The following is a 22,384-nucleotide window of genomic DNA, read 5'->3' as shown; positions in this document are numbered from 1 at the left end:
CAAATGCTGAGTTTTTCATACTAATTGTTAGACCATTATTTACACACTGAATTGTCGACGAATTTTTCCGTTATTTCCCGATCATGACAAGGAGCACACGGCGGGTGTGACCGATGGGCAGGGGATGCTCACTCCTCCATGGCACCTGATCCCACCTCTGATGTTTTGGAGGTCTGTGTTTGCTCTGCTCCTATTTTGTAATGTTTAATGGACTTTTGAGCTTGAATACTGTTCGTCATCTCCATATATTTCATCCAGAGAAATTCGTGTGGCCGTCAAGAACCATTTTTTGGGAGGGGGAATATAGATTTTTTTAAAGAGTAAAAAACTCATTTTTTCCATGTGCAATGTCAAAAGAAATATTTTTATGTGGTGTAAATAATACAATGAAAACAAAAAAAAAAAAAAAAAAAAAAACACGCATATATTATATGCACATACATAATTACATATTATATAAAGTCATATTGCATGCATATTGTGTTTATAGAATGGTAGTATACATTTGTATTAAAATTAATCATCAAATAATCAGAATACCCTTCATGAACATCATTTCACCAAAATATTAGAATTATTTATTTATTAAAGATAAAGAAAACGTAAATATTTGAGAAATGCTCATCACTTTTAAAAGCTGCAATCATGGAAAAAGAATATAGCGAAAGCAAATAGGCTATAAAACTTTGTTTACAAAGTGTGATATCACAATATTTTAAGTTTTATGGCTATTTATATTTATCAGTGTTATACAAATTACTACTATATCATTGTGCATATAAAATATAATTTTGTCATGTTCATTTGTATAATATAATGTTAACTTGTATCAGACATCTTCAAAGATATAAGAATTAATACATACATGTTCTTCAAACTATTGAATATCGGTATTCTGTATAATTCAGAATAATTCACCTTCTTAAAACAAACAAAAATAGTAGAAAACCAAAAATTAAATTCTTTCAATGATTCATTGAAGATTTTTCGTCTTTACAAACTCAGATAATTTAAAGCTCTTTCTCTCTCTCTCTCGTATTTAATATTGTCGAAAATTTCATTATAAACATATACTAATTATAATAAAATTTTATTACATAAATACAGTCAAGCTTGTCATAGCGGTCACCTTTATCCAGCGGTCACCTGTCCTATGCGGTCATTTTATTTCCTCCCAATGAATTTTCCTATGTAATGTAACTCTATTAAGCGGTCACCTGCGTAACGCAGTCAGCGGTCATAATAATAAAAAAAATTGTTAACCAGCAGAAATGTCACTAAGCCTTGTAAATAGTGTGTCATACATGTAAAAAAGGATCATGGTTTTTAAACATTACAGTAAAAAGTAACCTAAATCACAGCGTTTGCATCAATACTGGAAAAATCCTTATAAGAAACATTGGCCCCCTCTTTACTGGCTCTTTTTTTCAGATTCTGTTTCTCTGGATTAAACTTACCGTCATATGTGACATACGTGTATCTTAGGAAATTTAACAAACACACACGAATCAAATAAAAATAATAATAATCATCAAGATACTTTTTGTCAAAACGCACATTTTGCAATTTAGATGGGAAATCTCTTAATTAACTAAAAGTATTTCATGGTATTTTTTCCTATAATTGATTCCAGTTTTATTCCGATTTTTTGGTTGACAATCTGAACTCTGTCTTGTCTCGAACATATACATGTAGATCTAGATCTAAAGATGTTACCGATTGAATATGGAATTTGACGAGATTTGCTTAATATTCCGTGTAACTTGTGTTCTTCATGCTATTGTTCTCAAGAGACAACATGTGTCTTATAGACATCGGTACGAAATGCGTGTCATTCCTTTGCAAAATCGTTTCATCTCCTAGCTCCTCTCCTCCTTATAGCACTCATCATATCAAAATGGATTGATACACACAAGGCCATGAACTAAAAAAATGTACCTCCCTCCCTCAAACATCAAACAATTCAAAACAATATGGGATATTTCTGGTACAACATTTGCGAGACGCAAACAATCTATCCAGAATCTTATTGCTGCTTATTTTTATTTTAACAAGTCAGACATTTAGATGTTAGATGATTGTTTCCGGTCATTACCAAAGTTTTTACCAGATAACATTCCCACAAAAACTAAATATCACGTGTACTATACCAAGTAAAACAGAACTCAAATACAGGCGGGTGTATAATCATGATAAAGTATAATTTTACTCTTAGACAAGAAATATCATTGTTGGAGAGACAACCAAACACAAGACCCAATGAGCTAAGAAAAAATACAGATGAACCTTTTAAACTAACGTATATAAGAATGATAACCCCTACTACTGGTTTTGAATTCAATCTTGATATAATTATTGCAGTGATGGAATGTTCAGCATCACTCTTTTTTGGGATCTTCATTTTTGACCAAACAGATAACAACATACGGACTCAACACATCAAGCAAGTAAACCATATGTATTCTATTTGATCATTTTACCCAAAATCTCTATATAGGACTCAAGATAATTATTTCACAATTTTATCTTCATGGCCTAAAAAAGTCTAATACTCAAAAAAAGTATTTTACATGTATATAGTATGGACATGACAGATCTTTTTCTGAAGGCCTTCGTATGCTCTTTGGTATTGAAGGAATTTATCCACCTATTCTCCTGGAATGGAGTTTTCTATTTTAATTTTTTTTTAAACCATCCACCACTTAAGTAGCATATTTCTGATTTACCGGAGGAGATAAGGATGGTACTGACATGCATTGATGATATTAAAAGGCAAGGAACATTATTTTCCTTTGACGTCCAATTTCATAGCTGCCCATGGAAATGTCTTATTTGCAGTTATTATTAGATATTAAATAAGTCAAAAGATAAAAAATGTTATCTACGATCAATTATAGTAGGGCATTTAATGTACTTGTGTTTATTGAATGGTATCCGATATAAAGTATATATTTTACTCATATTACTGATACTTTATTTACCTTTCAATAACCGTATGTGGTTTTGGAGTACTAGTATTAGTTTAAAAAAAATGCATTCCGACGTCCATGTTGGTGACGTCATGAAATAACACGCCCGAGTTTTATTTATATCATTTCTTTTTTACATACATATTGTCTTCATTATAGACAATATATAAGATATTTAAACCTCCTGAATTTTTTTATATATTTTATTCACATTTTCTCGGCAAGTGTATGTTCTTTGAAAGACTTTTTTTCACGACCGCCAACATGGGCGTCGGAATGGGAATTTTTTTATCCGACATTCCACAACCATTAAGGGATGTTTAGGACCGTTGAAAAGTAAATAAAGTATCAAGAATAAGTGCAAATTAAATTCTTAATTATTGGATATCATTTTTAAAGCGGGGAAAAGCATAAAATTCAAGAAATAAAACTCGAAGCGAGCGATAAAAAAGCGGCGGCTTTACAACGTGTGCTGTAGCTCTCTGGTTTATCTGCCCGAATTTCCTCAACTAGAGAGTTACAATTCTGCAGCTAAACGATGTTTCAGATTGGAAGATACAAAATGTACAATTATGATACGCTTAACAGCTATATTCAGTCTTCCTTTTCTGAAATCCGATTATAAATGTAGGCTTTTCCCATGAAATATCATTCTTGCCCATCATAGTTTTAGTAACTGAATTTTGATTACAAAAACATATTTAAAAACATTTAATTAATAAATATTTAAGGGGTTAAATAGTAAATAAATTACCTCATAGAAATGCAAAATGGTTGTCAGTAAAATAAAGTCCCCAATCCAATTCAAACTGCATCTCATTAAAGGTGATATATCTACACAGGACTATTTATTTTTATGAAAGTAAAACTCCTTATTGTAGACACTCTTGTATTATGAAGATGGAGTTTTACTTTCATAAAAATTTATATATATTTTATACACTATAACTTTGTAGATAATTTGTCTAAATAATATGAAAAAATCTGCTTATTTAAAAATTTTCTCCAAATAGAACCCCAGTAATACATTGAAGCACGGATAAAGTATACTACTCACTAAGATGCACTGAATCATGGATACTTCACTCACTTAGATGCATTGAAATAAGGATACATCACCACTCAGAAACACTGAACCATGGATAAACCACTCACTAAGATGCATTGAATCATGGATACACCACTCACTTTGATACATTAAAAAAATGGATATACCATTCACTCAGATACACTGAACTATGGATATACTTCTTACTTGGATGAATTGAACCATGGATACATCACTCACTCTTTTACATTTAACCATGAATATACCACTCACTTGGATAAATTAAACCATGAATACACGACTTACCCTTATACATTGAAACAAGGATACATCACTCACTCTGATACATTAAACCATGCATATACCATTCACTCAGATACATTGAACCATGGATATACCACCTACTCGGATGAACTGAACCATAAATACACCACTCACACAGATGCATTAAACCATGGATATACCATTCACTCAGATACATTGAACCATGGATATACCACCTACTTGGATGAATGAACCATCGATACACCACTCACACAGAAGCATTAAGCCATGGATAAACCATTCACTCGGATGCATTGAAACAAGGATATACCACTCACTCGGAAACATTGAACCATTTCTTCACCTTTAACTCGGATGCATTGAAACTTCAATATACCTTTAATTCTGATGTTCTTTAAGTCACAATACAAATACATGAACGTGAAAGCTGAATGAAACATATTGTATGGAATACCTACAAATTAACATGAGAAAGAATAGACGGATTAAACACATGAATTAAATTTCAAATATTCCAAATTTCCATCCATTAACATAAGACACCTTCGAGGCAAGCAAGAACATATCTACAAGGAAAAATTAACTTGTAATAGACCAACAGAGTGAGGAGAGCAGATATACTGCAATGTGCACAAAGAACATATGATCAAAAGAAAGGATTACAACAGTAGGATAAACATCCCTTATTGTACACAGAGAAGAATACAGAAGTAGAAATATCCATGCATGTGATATATATGCATGCTTTATGTAAAACAATCACAAAATACCTCTTTCAGACAATAACGATGTTCTTCATCACTCTCTTTTATCGACAGATCACGGTGTGGTATATACTAGTATTATTTTATCCAACTTAATCCAGGGGTACTCTGACGTTTACATCTGATTCAACATCCGAAAGCAAATGGTGATCATGTTGAAGCAGTTGCACAACATCAAAATATTTCTAGTGTTGCTTTAGACCTTCTATGTCGACCATCACCTTAATGAAGATCGTATCATCTCGAAGAAATGTGGGTGTCTCGAGCACGGAGTGACTTACAAATAATGGACATCCAGAGGCAACATTCATCTCCGTTGTGGGACGCTTGAAACTGGAGCTTGATACGTCTGGTCTAAAGGAATCTGCCAAGTGTCTTGTTCCATTGTCTTGATCCAAAAGCATCAAAGTGACTTTCTGTTTGAACGGCCACGGCAATAAAGCATCGTATTCTCCTCTTTGGACAACGAAGAACAAAGAAAGGTGAGTACCTTTTCCTACCCCGTCCCCATTCAAATAGACCCGTGCACACATTTTATATCCGAATCTGCCAGTATAGAAAGGTTGACTGTACAGAGAAATCGTTCTTCCTGACTTTGCGTCTTCCTTTCTTCGTTTGTAGTCCCGAATTTTCCACATCAGAATTCCATTGTAGCTTGCAGTCTCTAAGACCTGGAATCGTAAGTCCAATTCCGCCAGTCTTAGGTCCATTAAGCCCAGCTGACGTTCGTGCTGCTGGATTGATTCTGATGACATTTCTTAAAATGTAAGAAAGAAAGTCATTTTAAAATTCTAAAATTACAAGCCAGTTTTCTTGGGAAATGTAAACATGTATGATTAGCAATAAGGGGAAAACATTATTATATAACATTATTATATACAACGTTTTTTTTTTCTTTAACTTTCCTGCAATCATAAAGTAATTGAACTTCAAATTGAGTGTTACTATAAATGCAAACCCATACTTACTTTTCTTTGCTCTTTATTAGAAAATTCAAACATTTGCTCAAATCATGGTTTGGATCTGAATACCAAATTTATTATACATTCCTTCAAATCTTGTTGTTATTCAAAATTATGTAAAGTGACTGTTCTCTACCAATAAAATGCTGGAGGTCAAAAAAGTGATCTAAGAGGTAAACATGTCTTTGTCATAGTCTAATTCTACAGATTAGGCGTAACAATACAATTCCTCTGTTCAGGTTCAATTAAAAACTCTATCTACATAGAAAACATTTACTATAATTTATCTATTTTTTTCTTCTTGTTGGTGTAAATGAAAATAATGATAATCAAATTGTCCGACTAATTATCACTTGCCTTGCAACTTTTTTGAAAAAAACATTGCACTATCTTTGATTGATATTTTCGAAATTTTCTGGTGTAACGGTACACTTTATTCAACGGTAAAATTGGAAGGAATGTATCGTGTATGCCCTGATCTCAAGCTCAAACTTATAGAAGTGAGACGATTTTTTTTTTAACAAATTTCAATGTAGACCTTTGTAACAAAAAGGATTTTTCACCTGACTCAGAAACTCGGATACTGGCTATCTTTCAAAGATCCAGTCCCCAAGATCTGACTTAGCCTAGTTTATTCCGCGACCCCAAAAAGATCGAGAAAAATTCCCCTCTTACTTTACCGCTTGTGAGATAAGTGCGAAATAAGTTGATATTCAGACTCCATTTTCATAAACAACAAACACTAAATGGTGTTGAATTGTTTATTTTCTGTTAATACTTTCAGTAAATATGTATTCAATTACTGAGATTATATAGCTGCTCAATTTCTGTTGCATCTTCAAATAAGAGTTTCAGGAATGATGATATAGTTTTATCTGGAAATGTATATCTGGGGTTAATGGTGGTTTTGATATTGGAAGTATTCTTTTCAACCAACCATTCGTTCCGTATGATCCGCCAATAGGTCCAGCTCTCTCTAACTGAGTGACTCGTTCACCAATCGTGTTTTGTGTTGCTTTCATCATAAGCATGTCTCTCGATAATTTGTCTTGTGCTTCTTTGTCTGCAAGGTTTTCAATCTTTCTCTCTACTGTTATGAGCCTTTCGGTTTGGGCAACAACTTTTAGCTTTAGAATTGAAATTATATCCTCTTAAACATTGGCAGCTAGTGTTAGAAAGTTGTTCAAAAACACAGAATTATACAAGGTATCCCATATAGGTAGCAAAGATTACTATTTAATTCTGTCCTTTCTAAGCGAAAGCTACATTATGTTTTTTTTTAAATTTGTTTTTAACTGTTGCATTTTATTCCAACAGTTGATTATAGCATACCTTAACATCTTTCATAGCTTTTTTCATTGTATCAACCCCTTCCTTCAGGTCTTCAAAGAGTTTGGAATTGCTTGTGATTGAATGTTGAAGGTCAATTATTTTACCTTCCATTTCCTATTAATATTTTGAAATATTTAAACATAAATAGAACCATTTTCTTAGTGAAGCTTTGTCGATATGATAAAAAAAAAAAGCAAGCGAGCAAACGAGCATTCAACTTTAGCATATAAGATTCTTTGTTGACAAATCGTATAATTTTATGCGACTACGTTATGATGCATTAAGTTGTCTCACATGAGTTTTCGCTTAACAAACTGTATTGAATGACAATAACACTTTTTTATTTGGAAATTGGAAACATTTGATTGATCTAAAATATATGTAATCTACATTTTAATAGTTTAAATACAATTTTTGTCATTTGTAGAAAAACATTCATTAAAACTTTTAAGAATTGTGAAGAAATAAGTATGTTGACTTCATTATACTTGTACTTATACTATGTTTTATTCACAGAAAAATAAAATTTAAATATGAGGAGCTGTTTGAATAAAACAAAGGTCTCTTTTCGGTACTAGATTACGGGTATTCAAATTAAATATCGATTAAGGAAATCAAATTTTGATTAACATGTATCTATTGAAATTACCACAAATTGTCTCTTAATATAACATATCTAAATTAATTAAAATCGGCAACAACATAACATAATGTAATCAAATAAAAATCGATATATCAAACAATATCTTTTTCGTACTCTTTCAAATCTTCATTCACCTAAAAGTGCAAGTTGGAATAATTGGGGAAAAAACTTCTGTAACTTATTAACAGCGTCCACACTTTGCAAATAAAAAAACCCACTAAAACTTTTTTTTTAATGTAGAAACAAAATATAACAAATTTTATTGAAAACAGGAACATCTAAATAAAAAGAAGCATATTTGTTGAAACTATATAATTCATTCGGGACAGGAGATTAAGCAATGCATAATTATCAGCTCAAATAATCAGCCTGAAGTATACAAACAAACCTGCATCATTTCCCTCACACGTAGTCCATCCAGTCCGGATTCTGTGTTCTGTATTACAGAGAGCTCTAAATGGCGATCCGTTCCTGTCTGTATATGCCTATCTATTTCGTCCTTCGACCCCTTTATTTTAAATTTTGATATAAATTTGCATGTTTAATACCAGAACCTAACATGTGATTTGGGATTATAGACTGTACTTAATATTATTGAAATAATTTGTAGACTAAGAGAAACTTACAGTAAATTCACATCCAATGCTGTGGTATTTACATTTAAGTGGCCGGCGAGGACATTCACTGCTGATATGTTGTTGCATCTAAACAAAAAATACTAGAAATACATTTCCTATCATAAGGTAAAAAAATATTTTTTGAATATATTTTGCAAATCCCCCCCCCCCAAAGAATGTTTACAAGTCATACCTTGAAATGAAAATACAACAAAATTCGCCACTAGGTAAAAGGTTAGTTAGCTTATATGATAAACAGGCATATTCTAAATAGGCACGATTTTTTTTAAAAATATCTATTAGCGCTAAAAAAAAACCCAAATAGTTCCTGAATGTCAAATTGAATTTGTTTTCTATGTTAAAATCAGAATGCTATGTTTTTTCTTTCATAAGTCCTTTTTTTTTTTTTTTTTGATAATGCTTAATATACTATAGTATTTCATTTTTGAAACATGCATCTACTTGATTGAGCTAACATTAAAAAATAATCTGTGTTACATGTTTTAAGTTCGATACAATTTGCACTTATAACTTGTATTACTCTACCAGGAATCTGGGAGCTGGATCTGTTCCACAGTTGTACGGACATGGAATTATATACTGAGGGCATATCTTCTCCTTGTGTTCCTGAAATCATGACCACAATGTACAGAACACCTGCTTCAAATGGTATGATTACAGGACACTTTTAGAATAAAAGGGGATTAATGATACCTGTATAAAGTGATGCTGTATTTTTTGCATGCAATATGTACATGCTTCCGGTCGATAGGGACAGTTCTTCTGATGAGTATCTATCTCTTTCTTTATTATGATGACGTCACATCCTTCAGAGGAAAATTTGCATTTGATGGGTCTGAAGACACATACTACTTCGTGGTCCTGCAACATATTGAAAATATGATATTGAATGTCATACAAAAAAGTTTTTTTTTTCCAAAAATATTTTTAACACACAAATAATTACAAAAAAATGGTAGAATAGTTACGTCATTAATGTGTCATATGGTAAAATTTGAATGACTTTTAGTGTAAATTCTTTACAGTCTGCTATATAGTTTTAGCAGTCACCTGATATATTGAATAGCTACTAGCGATTAGAATTGTAATTTACAGGAATTGTTTGAATGTTGCAGTTTATTGGGTTGCAAAACCATTCCTTAATTCAAGTACTGGTATACAGCGACTTGAATACTAGTATTCGAGCATTTTGTACGAGTAATTATAAGTTCAAGTAAAACCGTTAGACTAGGCTCATTGTTTAACCAAGTGAACCCACCATCCCACCTATCCCCCTCCCTCTGCAAAAATAATCACTTTATACCATAATTTGTTATACCTGTAAATCTCTCCATTGCAATACTTTTTCACATCCCTCTATTTTGAATGTACAAAACACAAGCAGCAGGCGGACCTCCCTCCGAGCTCCTGAGTCTCTGTGAATCTATTATTTTATATACACCATCAAATTATAAAAGAAATCTGATAGCTTTGTGGTAAAAGAATTAGTTGTATTAGGCACAGCTACTCCTTATATAGAATACAATTCTAAAATGTCGATTAAATGTTTTTTTCTGATTCAACATTTTTTGTAAGAAAGCTCTTCCTTCAAATTGTACCAAAAATGTATATGACCCGCATTTTATCAGAAATAAAAAAAAAAAGAATAGTACTAAGAACTTAAAAAGATTGATCTCATTATAGGAAAATAGATATGGCTTTGTATGATAAAAACCATATAGGAAAAGTACTAAGAACTTAAAAAGATTGATCCCATATCCTACATGTAAAAATGAAAATAGATATGATATTGTATGAAAAAACAATATAGGAAAAGTACTAAGAACTTAAAAAAGTTTACATCCTGAATGATATCGAAATTGCCAAACCTCGCTTAATTCTAAAAAGGAACACGAATCTTCTCCGGCGGGGCACTTGATACGTTTTGGATTCCCTTGAAGTAACTGAGAAATGCATTGTTCACAAGCTCTGTGTCCACACGGTGTCTGTACTGCCTCCCGAACAACTCCTGTACACACAACACATCTATATTTATCGTCCAAGTTAACAAAGTTAGGGTTACCAGGGGGAGTTTCTTGAAGTGATGATTTAAGACTGGATGTTGATGATTGTAGCGAACTATAAGCATCAGCCATCAGAAATATTCAAAGCCTTGAAAAGTAAACATTTTAAGCATTATTTTATAAGAACATTTCATACTTCAATGCCACCACAATAAGAAAATGCTTGAAGAAATGAATTGCGAAAAATATGTTTAAATTATTACAAATTTAAGTTATTGTGAGTGTAAGTTATGTATGTAATAAAATATCAAAATCTTCAATTACCTTATGTTGCATTGCAGTGTTTCATTTATCACACGTGTCTCATGTCATATATATAGAACACATGCAATGGGGAAAAGAACTGCAAACTTTATCACCCGGATTTCTTATACAAATTATTCTTTTTAGGTGTAAAATCTTACTGTAAAGTTTATATGCTCCTTTTAATCAGAACTAGAAACATACCGGTATAACATGCAAATTGACAGCATACTCTTTGCATATATCAAATGGTTTTTCCGAAAAGCGAAAACGAAAGCATATAAAATATTTAAGGTAGTCCGATCCCCAGGTTCTGAAAATCAGCTTTAAATAAGTAATTGAAAATGCTCACAAAAATGTCTCTGATTTCACATAGTAATGTGAATTTACCCATGGAATTTCTTCAAAGTTCATTATTTTAATTAACCATATCATAAAGGGAAAAATTATCAATTCTCAAATATATTTTCAGGAAATGCGAATAAAAAACCAGCTATGCATTTTCTAATTGAAAATTGATCAACAAATATAATTTAGGATAGAAAATTATACGTATCCGGGCATTTGGAGGAAATTGCATCTTTTTATGCTTATACAGTATTTTAGTTTTTCTCCTTACTTCAATTGTTATATAATACATAGTGTAAGAATCTTGTGCTATTTCTAGACATCACATATCACGTCTAATTTCATATCATGCTAATAAGCATGCTAGACTAAAAGAAATTCAATTTCTCTAAAAATGAATTCATGATTTTTTTTCTTTTATGGGGTACAAATGTCAACTTTTTACAAAGATATGGTTGATTTTAATTGTTATATTAATAATTATAATTGATTTCAATACGTTCTATTTCCACTATGGAAGAGTTATACTTCTTAGTGCGCTCTTTTGTGAAAAAGTCGGAAAATGTACAAATCTCGCGGGATTTCTGGGACAAACGTAACATAAGCATGTAAACAATATGTTGAATGTCGATGAACAAATCCTAAGAAAATGCAAATGAAATATTTTATTGTTGTGGACTTTATATACATCAAGAGTAGGAATGACAAGTTTGACAACGATATTGTTGATCGTATGTATCAATTTATCGTATGGTACATCTAAATACAATACATATTGCCTCGGAAATGTCGTATTTTTTTTTATTAATAGATGATAAATTTAGGGTTCTTGCTCTCTTACATATGTCTTTTAGTTCTTCTATTCTTTAATTGGAATGACAAATACATCTAACATTTAAAATTGGATTGAGATTGGCATGATTTGTATTATCCGGAACGCCATGCAGTCCCAGTCAGACGACCAAACGCGCCTCTAATTTTGAAGAGTTCACTAATGGAAATAGAGCGTATTTCAGCAATATATAGCAAATCTTACAGATAAATTTTGGGATGACCATAGGCATGATGAATTTTGCCCATGCGTCTACAGGAAAAGTAGCATCTTACTTTTTTGTTTCTTTTTCAAAAAAAAAAAAAAAAAAAAAAAAAAAAAAATGACGGCAGGTCTTAATCTTTGCACATACAAAAAATAACCAATTTTCCGTCAAAGAATTACAGATAGTTCATATCAGAAACATTTAAGGGTTTACAAAACATGTTAGATCCATTACGTTCTTATTCAGAAGAGTGGGGTTCAACTGTAAATGTTGAGAAACAAAAATATTAGTTTTCTAGAAGCAATGAAAACAATGAACATTACCAAGATATTGAACTAGTCCTACAATTCCCATCATAGGTAAATGCTTTCAGTTTTAGTGGTAAATTTTCAAAAACACATTTTGCATCGTAGGGGGAAAAGTTATGTCAAATATAGTGTCTTTATTAGAATGAAAGATAACTGCTTTCTTAAGGCATGTCTCCAATATGGAATAGAAATAATGATGATTGGACTGTAAATATTGAAAGTGAATTTCATAGGCCGGGTTAAGCAGAATTATATGATAGTATATGTAATTGTACAAATAGCATTTGTATTGCATATCAATAAAAGTGTGATGAATTTGTCCAATATTATGTCAGATTTAAGTAAATCATCAAAATTATTCATTTACCGAAAACCTTGTCGATAATTTTACCCGCCAATAGACAGACTGTTTGCAATAAATTAATGAAAGAACAAGGTAGATATAATAAAATTGTTGATTTAAAGGGGCCTGGACACAGTTGCATTGTTTACATTCTAAATTTCTATGCTTATTCAAGAAATAAATACAGTTAAATAAATTGAACTTATATGAATATTTTTGGAATTGAGTGACAACCATCTTCGCTAGCCAAGGGTTTCTGATACGCTACTCTCCTCATAAACCCTTGGCATGCGGTGCTGACAAAAGACGGGATTGTTTTTGTCACGTGATCATGATTCTTACCAGGTACGCACAGATTGCGTCATCGACAGAAATAAAAAGCGTATTTTAAAAAAGTTATTGTTTTTAAAGAATAACTAACAAGAAGAAATCGAGTTATGTTAATTTGTTATTTAAACATGTAAAAATGCAAATCTACATCTTCAGTATAGATTCTTAATCACATATTTTGCACGTAGCTTTAGATATTGGATGACACCATTTAGCTATTCATAGAATGGCATGTTATCTTGGGGATCATTGTTTACTTGCGTTTTACATTACCGATATTAAAGAGTCAAGATATATCCCGAACGCAAATATCGTCATTTACAAAAAACAATTGCTGATTGGTCGAACGATGTCGATCAACTCCAATCACAACTTGAGAAAAAAATCCCAACTTTTTTTAACACCGTATGCCAAGGGCTTATGAGGAGAGTAGCGTATCAGCCTTGGCTAGCGAAGATGAATGACAACGACATTCTTCTTTACATCACACCAAACATCTGTTTTTGTAAACAGGGCACGGGTTCTGTTATTATTAATGTTTAGGTTTCCCAGATGTGTTCAATTTGTTACACTCACCACTGAGCACGGACTGACAGTACTGGTGATTTGGTTTTGCTTTCTCAAATTTCTGATTACAGTTTTAATATTTTTCATTAATACACAACAAATTTTCTACTTTTCTTAAGTATTAAGGATAAAGTTTACATTATGAAAGTGCAAGGATGTGTCAATCAAACGCGTCCCGAAACTCGTAGTTTCAATAATTTCCAGATAAAAGAAGTTTCTGAACACGCTTTCATTATATTTCCGTGTGAAATGCTATAGCAACATATAATTCATGATATCATACAGAAAATTTGAGAAAATATTAACTTCAAATCTGTGTCCAGTCTCCTTTAAAAGAATTTGTAATCTTTGTGATAGCACATGTAGGAATAATTTTTCAATGTTTTATTTTTTTAAGACGCTTTCGTGAGAGGCGACAGCATGAATCGCATAGTCATACGATATGTTTTGTTCGATATGCGGGACTTCACGTGCATCCAACTACTTACACAATCAGACGCCAAACTCCCACCTGGATAAAAATGTGAAATTTGTGAACGTAAGTTTAAAGACAATTAAGCATTAAAGAGGCACATGAGAGTTCATGATTCAGCAAAGCAGTTTTGACATGTTTTGGTTACTTTAAATTTTGAGGTGCGCACTTTCAAGACTGATGATAGACCAAAAACATTTTAATGTGACATTAGTAACAAGTTTATGTCCAAAATCTTATTTAAGAGAACATATGAAAAATAAACATGCTCCAAAACGTCACGTTTGTTTTGCGGTAAAAGGTACAAGTATAAATTTTCTTTTAAAAGACACCAGAAAAAAATGGCACTTCTTCAATTTCCAGTAGATTAAAATTGTTCATAAAAAGTTAGGAGTAATTTTTTTTTATGCTCTTAGTGTGTTGACTCTCTTGGAGCTCATTTGACATGTTATTTTGTAGCTTTATGCTGGTTTTGTAATACTATGATTTTGCCTTTTTATGTATGCATGCAAAGATTGTTGATAAACGTTGTTTTGTCTATCATTCTGTATACATCTTTTTCCCGTATGCCTTGACTCATACCTTGTTTTATACATGTAGTTTGCTTAGTAGTCAATAGCAGTGGATATATTTTTAGATTTAATGACACTGAATGTAGTTCGTTCTAAATTTAGTATCGCATGGGTACAGGGCGCGTGTATAATGCTTTCTTTATAAAACACCCCTTTTCATTTTGTGTTTGCCATTTGATGCCAATATCGATCACGTTCATTAAATTTAAATTAGTTAATACTAAGAAATTTTGTCGTGTTTAGTCACTCGATTATGGAACCATAATATTAAACTTGACTCAAAATGATTATGATATTAATAAATCACACGTTTTAAAATCCATATATTTGCTCAGTCCTTCTACAAAAACATGCCCAATTAAGAATTTTTGATGTCGCTCACAAATTTAGCGTTGTAATATCTTAACTATAATTTTTAACATCGATTTCAACTCAAAGACTGAACATACACTCCTGGTTTTGTAAATATTTAGAGATATATATGTAATTAAAGTTTTGATATAAATACAATATGATGTTTAAAAACGTATTCCACTGGAAATCTCGCTCCGTGATCGGAAGGTCGTGTGTTCTAATCACGGCTGCGACTGACCTAAGTCGATAAAAAATAGGTAGCAACTGTTCCTTCGCCAAGCGCTCGGCACTTCGAAGTGAAAGTTGCGGGTCCTTCGGATGAAACCTTAAACACCGAGGCCCCGTGTCAGGGTTGGCGTTGGCACGATAAAGAACCCTCACTGCTCAATGGCCCTAAGTGCCAAGTAAAGGTCTAAATTTGAAGCCCTTCACCGGTATATGGTGACGTCTCTATATGAGTTTTAAAAAATTCTCGAACGAAACGTAACAACATACAATCAATCAATCAATCCACTGGAAATCTTAATGTTGCTTCTTTCATTTACAATTTCAATATGATATTTTCAGCCGCTAAATCGTCCCAAATAGATTATAAGGAATACTAAAGAGAAGTTTTTTTTTCTATATAAAAAGAAAACAATTCAAACCACTTCTCGCGAGGAAATGCATGGATCTTCTTTCATACGAAATGAAAGATGTCGCTGAAGATCTATTAACTTCCGTGACGATTTTTCTTTAAATTGATGCACAGAATAAGATTTCACAAAGAACTGAAACTTACCTGAATGTGACCATTGAACCTAATATCATCGATTGTAGTTGCAAGTTAGCTACTTTAGACCATTGCATTTTCGACATAACAAAATGAATTAGACAGAAACAGTTGTCTCTTTTAAAAATTTAACTTCCGTAACGGTAATTCAGGAATGTTTTTGCATTAAATTCCATTCCATCTTTATTTCCTCTTTTCAGAGATTTTATAACATTCATAATTTACATGTTATATCATGTTATATTAAATGTTTTATATTATGATAATGTTTCTGAAGCACTCCTACAGATAGATGAAACATAAAAAAGTAAGATGTTTTCCACGGGGCATTGACTCAAATAGCTTTGAAGAAATATAAGAAATTATGATGTGTTCCATGGTTTTATGTATCATGACAAATGTTTATCCAGAAGAAATGACCCCCCCCCCCCCCCCCCGAATGCAAGAACTGCGCAAAACGAAATAATGGTTACATTTTACCTGTACAATCCTCTTACCTGGAATCCCATCTTTTCAGTAAAACCCTTTTGAACAAGAGTATGCTTCTTCCACGTATTTTTGAATCTAAATAAAAACATCTAAATATTGAAGATACAATTTTGAATGATGACAAAATGAAGAAAACGTGGGGGAGGGGCGGTGTTAAAAAACCGACTTATTTACAATGATAAGACATATGATACCAAAACTAATGTATGTCCAGAGATTAGTGTCAAGTGGTTTAAATACGTACATTCAACATGTATGTAAAAATTTGCATTTCTATGCAGGTATATACTACCTTCTCTACTAAATCATACAAATTAAAACCTTTCTTTAAAAAAAAGGAAAAAAAATGACTCCCTGCTCATGACATTGTCGCAAGCCACGGTTTTTTTTTGTTCATTCTGTTTGTGGAAATAGAGAGAAACATAATCAGTGGCTTGCGTCGATGTGTTCATAAATAGAAGCTTAATTAGATAATTTTTCTAGCGTGCTTATTTTCAATGAAAATGCATTCAGTTGAATAAGATTTAAATAAATCGACTGTCGTGCTATAAATAAATTGGGAATTCCGGACTCAAAAATAGTAACAAAAGCAAAAGTGGGCTTAAATAATCATTGTTAATGCAACTAATGAATATTAATTTAACTTTCAAGTTTACCTAAATTTCATGTTTAAGTGCAACAAATAACACAGGAGCTTACCTGGATTTCTCTCGTCAACGGACACTTTTGCGTTATTCATATTGCCATCCAACTTGAATTGCTGATAGACCCTTGCGTGAAACAGTTGTTAAAGGTCTGTGTGATTAGATCTTTTATTAGACCGGAACAGTTATTAGAGCGTATAATTTCCTATATTTTAGAGAATATGACACGGACGGAAAATTTTAATCCTTACAGTTGTAGATTACGTGTATGTATAAATATCTATATTCCACATTATGGTCGTCATATGACGTACAATACACGTGATCTAAAATAAAAATACACCATTAGAATGTCTCAAAGACTTTGATATTCAAAATAGATATCATGGGTGAAAAATCAGTAAAACTTGACAAGCAAATCTTGTAATTAAAACATATATATATATATATACTAATCAATGTGGAACAATTATGTAAGTAATATATAGAGTACCTTTTAACGAGTGTATCTTCAGATATCAGACGAGAGGGCTTGTCCCCCGAGTCTGATATCTGAAGATGCACTCGTTAAAAGGTACTCTATATGTTTTGTATCATTGTTCTCGGGTATTGAGCTACCCATGATCTATCAAATTCATGTTAATAGCACTTAATTCAACTACATATTCCCATGCACCGAATTAGCCATGATCTATCAAAATTTCATCATACCATTTTATATAACCAATGAAAAAAGAGCACGTGATTCGAAAAGTATAGCGCGCTGTATTTCTTGAACTTTCTACCTCGTCCATTCAGATTTTGAACGCCATGGATGACGGTTGTGATTTTATGCTTTCGCAATTCTTATAGACACGGAAACCGAAATTATGAAGGAAATTTCCATAGATCAGATAGGAAACTAGATGCAGGTTGAAGATTCTTTGGGAAGTATGACGTTTGATCTACCGGAACTAAAAATTGAACCAATTATGGATTTCGATATAGGAGATATTTTAGACACGATGGCGTTAATTTCACCAGTCCTGAGGTCGACACGAAGACGAAAAATGAAAGGTTTGTACAAGTGTCCGATTATGAAATTCAGCGTTTGATAGACTCTCAAAAATATCCTCGTAACGTTCAAGCTAAGGAGTGGCGTGCGGCACGAGAAAATGTCCACTTTTGACCGAGATGAACAGCGATTCTCTAAATTACTGGATGCAGCGATTTGTGTTGGAATTAGAAAACAAGGAATATCCACCTCGCTCCCTATACTACATTGTGTGTGGTTTGTTACGCTTCAAGTTTATGAGAGACGAAAACATTCATTTATAAAGATGTGCTTGTGTGAATTTCGTTTTGGATTTAAAAAAAATTGACGTGCAAAATTTAGAATTTTTTATGTAGACCTAAGGAAAGATATACCTTCACTATGTTTATATGTGCTTGTATTTTGCTCATAAAGTCAGCTACTTTGTTTATATTCTTTTTCTTTATCAATGTAAGGTCAAGGGTCATTGGAATTGTTGCATCATTACCCTGGTGTGTTCTATCTTGATAATGCATGGTTGTTAGAGCACAGTTAGTCATGTTGTATCAAAAATAAAAACACAGTGGACATCAAAGGAAAAACACCGCAACAATGATACAAACACTAGAAAGTCTTTCCACTTTTCACTTGACATAAAAATGTAGCTAGACTAGTAGTAAATTGTATGAAAATACTTAAAATGACTATTAAAAAATATAAAGATAATCTTAAAAGTCTAAGCTTATTAACTGCAGAATTTTGTAACTCCATGAATAGACTTCAAATCCCCCACCCTTTTTGAAAAAAATTACCTCAAAATGAAGCTTATTGGATTGTTGAGAATGACGATCAAATTTGTTCAGAGTACAGTTGATGTGATATAAAGTATTGAATATTTTAACATTAGTTAAACAAATAGACAAGGCCTGAGAGAATCCTTAGAAACAAGAGACAAATACAAACAAGACTTTAACGTGAAATGTCAGTAGGATACATAATTATTATTAAATTACGTGTATATTTTGTTAAGCTTTATTTTCTAATTACTGTGCCGTAAACGTGTGAAAATGCCATAGCATTCCAAGAACTATTTGAATTGTATTACCCCTCTTGAAGACTGAGAGAACTTCCATCTGAAAAGATTGAAACAGTGATTAAGTTGATGAAAACTAACTTTGATACTTTGCTTTTTAATTAACAAAATTTTCAGAAACTGTATCAGTTGGGTATATATATTTATTTCAAACAAATCTTGTACTTGATTTGGAAATAGATTTTTTTAATTTAAATCTAACAAAGATCTCTGATAATAATTGCTTAAAATAGTTAAGATATACTTAGAAGTATCAAATAAAATTCATTTTTTGTAAACGTGCCTAATTTAGTACATGTTTTTTTAAAGCAATCAATCTGCAGGCTATCTTTCAAAAAATTGTAAAGCAAAACAGTTTTTAAAAAATACCATATAGAATGAACGAAGTCCCAATGCTTCTATCGAACTTGGTATTTACTAAATGTATTAAATATTTTGTAAAATGCCTGAATCGGGCCATGTTAGTCCTTGTCTCAAATTGACAGAAGTACTTTAAAAATGCTTCTTAGTAAAGCATGAAAGCAAATAAAACTGGTGTCACTTTTACTTGTTTTACCTTTGACATAACAATTACATTTATATGTATTAAAAAACATTTTTAAAAACCACCTGTAATAAGACACCTTTTTATCTCATAAAGAGATTGCTTTATCAATGAAGATGACGAGCAATTATCAAGCTCAAAAGTCCATTGAAACAATATAAATTGTGAGCAGAGCAAACACGGACCTCCAAAAACCACACAGATGGATCAGGTGCTATGGAGAAGTAAGTATCCCCTAGCGACCATCACACCCACCGTGTGCTCCTGGTCTTGATCGAGTAAACGAAAAAATCCGTAGACAATTCAATGTGATAATAATGATCTTAGAATTTGTATGATAAACGTACGTCAGTCAACATTCAAGTTATCGAAAGATTGAACTCGTTAACAAGATTATTGTATCGACCATAAAATTTTCGAAATGTTGACTTTAAACGAGACTGTCGATATCCTTGTACCATCAACTTATTTGTCAATAGCTAGCCTCGTTAAGAAATTGTTCGTACGTAGAGCATGCCCTTGCGTAGTATCGAATCAACTGGGAGACATAAACTCTATATACAAGTGATAATGATATACACATATTATAACATAAATAGTTGACGATAGAAAATGTGAAGTCATCACGTTTATCATAAAGTTTTGTTATTAGTTTGCCATAATATCTCTTCTATTATAATATCCAAATGTGAAACAGATGTGCCAGACTTTGTAGTGTCTTTATTTCGAGTTCAAGGGGATACATATATATGGAATCAACGTACGGATGAAAGTAGATATTGTTTATTGATAAAACGTCGTCGATATCTTAATGTTGAAGCAAAAGTTTTTGAAATATTAAATTCTGCTTCATGTGTAACAAATATAGGTCATAACGTAACCATGAAAATTCTGACAGATTTTTGAAGACTTGATTTCCAAAAATTACATAAATATTGTCATTCAAAAACTCAAGCATCTTTTAAAATCAACTTCTAGGTACTTATGTGTACAATCAGAATGATTTTAAAAAATAATTTGCAGATGACCAATGATAAGGTATGTTTACATACGAGTTCCATTTTATTGAAAAAGCAGCTGTCTAAATCCCCTGTAACACTTTCAAAACAGACCAACGGTCGACGTTTTTTGAGGCAAAAATAGGATTCTTCGGGCGGCAGTCAGCAGTTCATCAGGCGTTGTCTCGCCCGACTATGACCTCTTTTTTGTCCGCCGACCAATTTTGTGTCCGTCGGGCCAGGTTATAGTTTTTTTTTAATGTCGGCGGCCAATTCCTTCATTTGAAACAGTCATTGGATAGTACGTCCGACCATCGGCAGGCAGTTTCCAGGGATGTGACTCGCATGTCACATCTGGTGGCCTATTTTGTTTAATTTGATGTGCCATCTTTTTGCGAACTTTTTCTTGTGATGTTTTGATTGTCAGTTTTACAGGATCTTTTTTCTAGCCAATTTTGGGGGATCAGGAATTATCATATTTTACGTGACCGATAATCAAAGCTTGTAATCTAATCCCCCTTTTGTGTGTTAAATTGTTTTTGTGTATACCGTCATATTAATAAAAGACATTATTTATCTCAATGAAAGTGTTTTATTTGACTTGTGCAAAATTAGCAAAATCAAGCTGCAGTGAGCTTGCCTATAAGCATTAGAAGTCATATAACAACAATTATTTGAATAATAATTGTGTTTATGTATTTAATGCGGTAATTTATTTACAGCTTTCTAGTGGGATTTTATGCCTGTTAATTGGGAAAATTCTTAAATCCACGCCTTGGCTGATGTAAAAATAGCTCCTAGCCAAGGATGGTGTAAGATCACATGGCCAGCTTTGCGAGTCATTCAGTTATTTGTTTGTTTGTGTGTTGTTTAACGTCCATCTCGAGAATTTTTCACTCATATGGAGACACCGCCGTACCACTTGCCGGTGGAGAGCTACAAATTTTGACTTATACTTGGCACTTAGGGCCATTGAGGAGTGAGGGATCTTTTTCGTACCTGCAACTACTGCGACACGGAACCTCGGTTTATACGGTCTCATCCGAAGGACCGGTCTCCACGTCCCACAGTGGGATTCGAACCCGCGACGTGTGGATCAAACTCTTACTCCGCGACTCTAGAGCAGACGCTCTAACCACTGCGTCACGCGGGAGACTATTCAGTTGTATTTTGATACCACCGTTTACACGAGGCACGTCTACCCCAGCATTCAATATGGTTAATGTATATATTAGTTCTAATCCAATTTGTTTTGATGTGCCATCTTTTTACTAACTTTTTTCTTATGATGTTTTGATTGTTAGGTTTTACAAATTCTTTTTTCTAGCCATTGGGGGTTCAGACAGTATCATATTTTACGTAACTGATAATCAAAGCTTGTGAATCTGATCCCCCTTTTGTGTGTTAAATTGTTCATGTTTATACCGTCATTTTCAAAAATGACATTATTCATTCTATGAAAGTGTTTTATTTGACTTGTGCAAAATCAGCAAAAACAAGCTGCGGTGAGCTTGCCTATAAGCATTAGTAGACATAAAATTTATTAAGTCGGCT

At 32.5% G+C, this 22,384-nt stretch overlaps 1 protein-coding gene across 1 annotated transcript; it reads right to left on the bottom strand.

Moving 5' to 3' along the window:
- Positions 1-4,970: 4,970 nt before the first annotated feature.
- On the bottom strand, positions 4,971-17,410 carry LOC133181719 (TNF receptor-associated factor 3-like). The gene is made up of 11 exons (XM_061316283.1): positions 17,239-17,410; positions 16,548-16,614; positions 10,510-10,792; positions 9,960-10,064; positions 9,335-9,502; positions 9,167-9,247; positions 8,630-8,707; positions 8,392-8,511; positions 7,361-7,474; positions 6,966-7,155; positions 4,971-5,823 (listed from the first exon to the last, which is right to left on the bottom strand). The coding sequence occupies exons 3-11, from the start codon at positions 10,774-10,776 to the stop codon at positions 5,252-5,254; spliced, it is 1,695 nt and encodes a 564-aa protein (XP_061172267.1). The 5' UTR covers positions 10,777-10,792; positions 16,548-16,614; positions 17,239-17,410; the 3' UTR covers positions 4,971-5,251.
- Between the last annotated feature and the right edge of the window lie 4,974 nt (positions 17,411-22,384).

Source organism: Saccostrea echinata, unplaced genomic scaffold (assembly GCF_033153115.1).
Source record: "Saccostrea echinata isolate AGI-Se365-2 ecotype Australia unplaced genomic scaffold, CSIRO_AGI_Sech_v1 ptg000009l, whole genome shotgun sequence".
Classification (NCBI taxonomy): domain Eukaryota; kingdom Metazoa; phylum Mollusca; class Bivalvia; order Ostreida; family Ostreidae; genus Saccostrea; species Saccostrea echinata.
This window is presented reverse-complemented; position numbering and strand designations above follow the sequence as displayed.

What these genes read in the sequence shown, in the direction of transcription:
- LOC133181719 (XM_061316283.1), bottom strand. Translation starts at nt 10,776, where the DNA reads ATGGCTGATGCTTATAGTTCGCTACAATCATCAACATCCAGTCTTAAA. An exon ending in CCTTTTTAGAATTAAGCGAG is followed by an intron (nt 10,065 to 10,509) that starts GTTTGGCAATTT and finishes ATAAAATAATAG; the next exon opens with ATTCACAGAGACTCAGGAGC. An exon ending in TGCAATGGAGAGATTTACAG is followed by an intron (nt 9,503 to 9,959) that starts GTATAACAAATT and finishes AATATGTTGCAG; the next exon opens with GACCACGAAGTAGTATGTGT.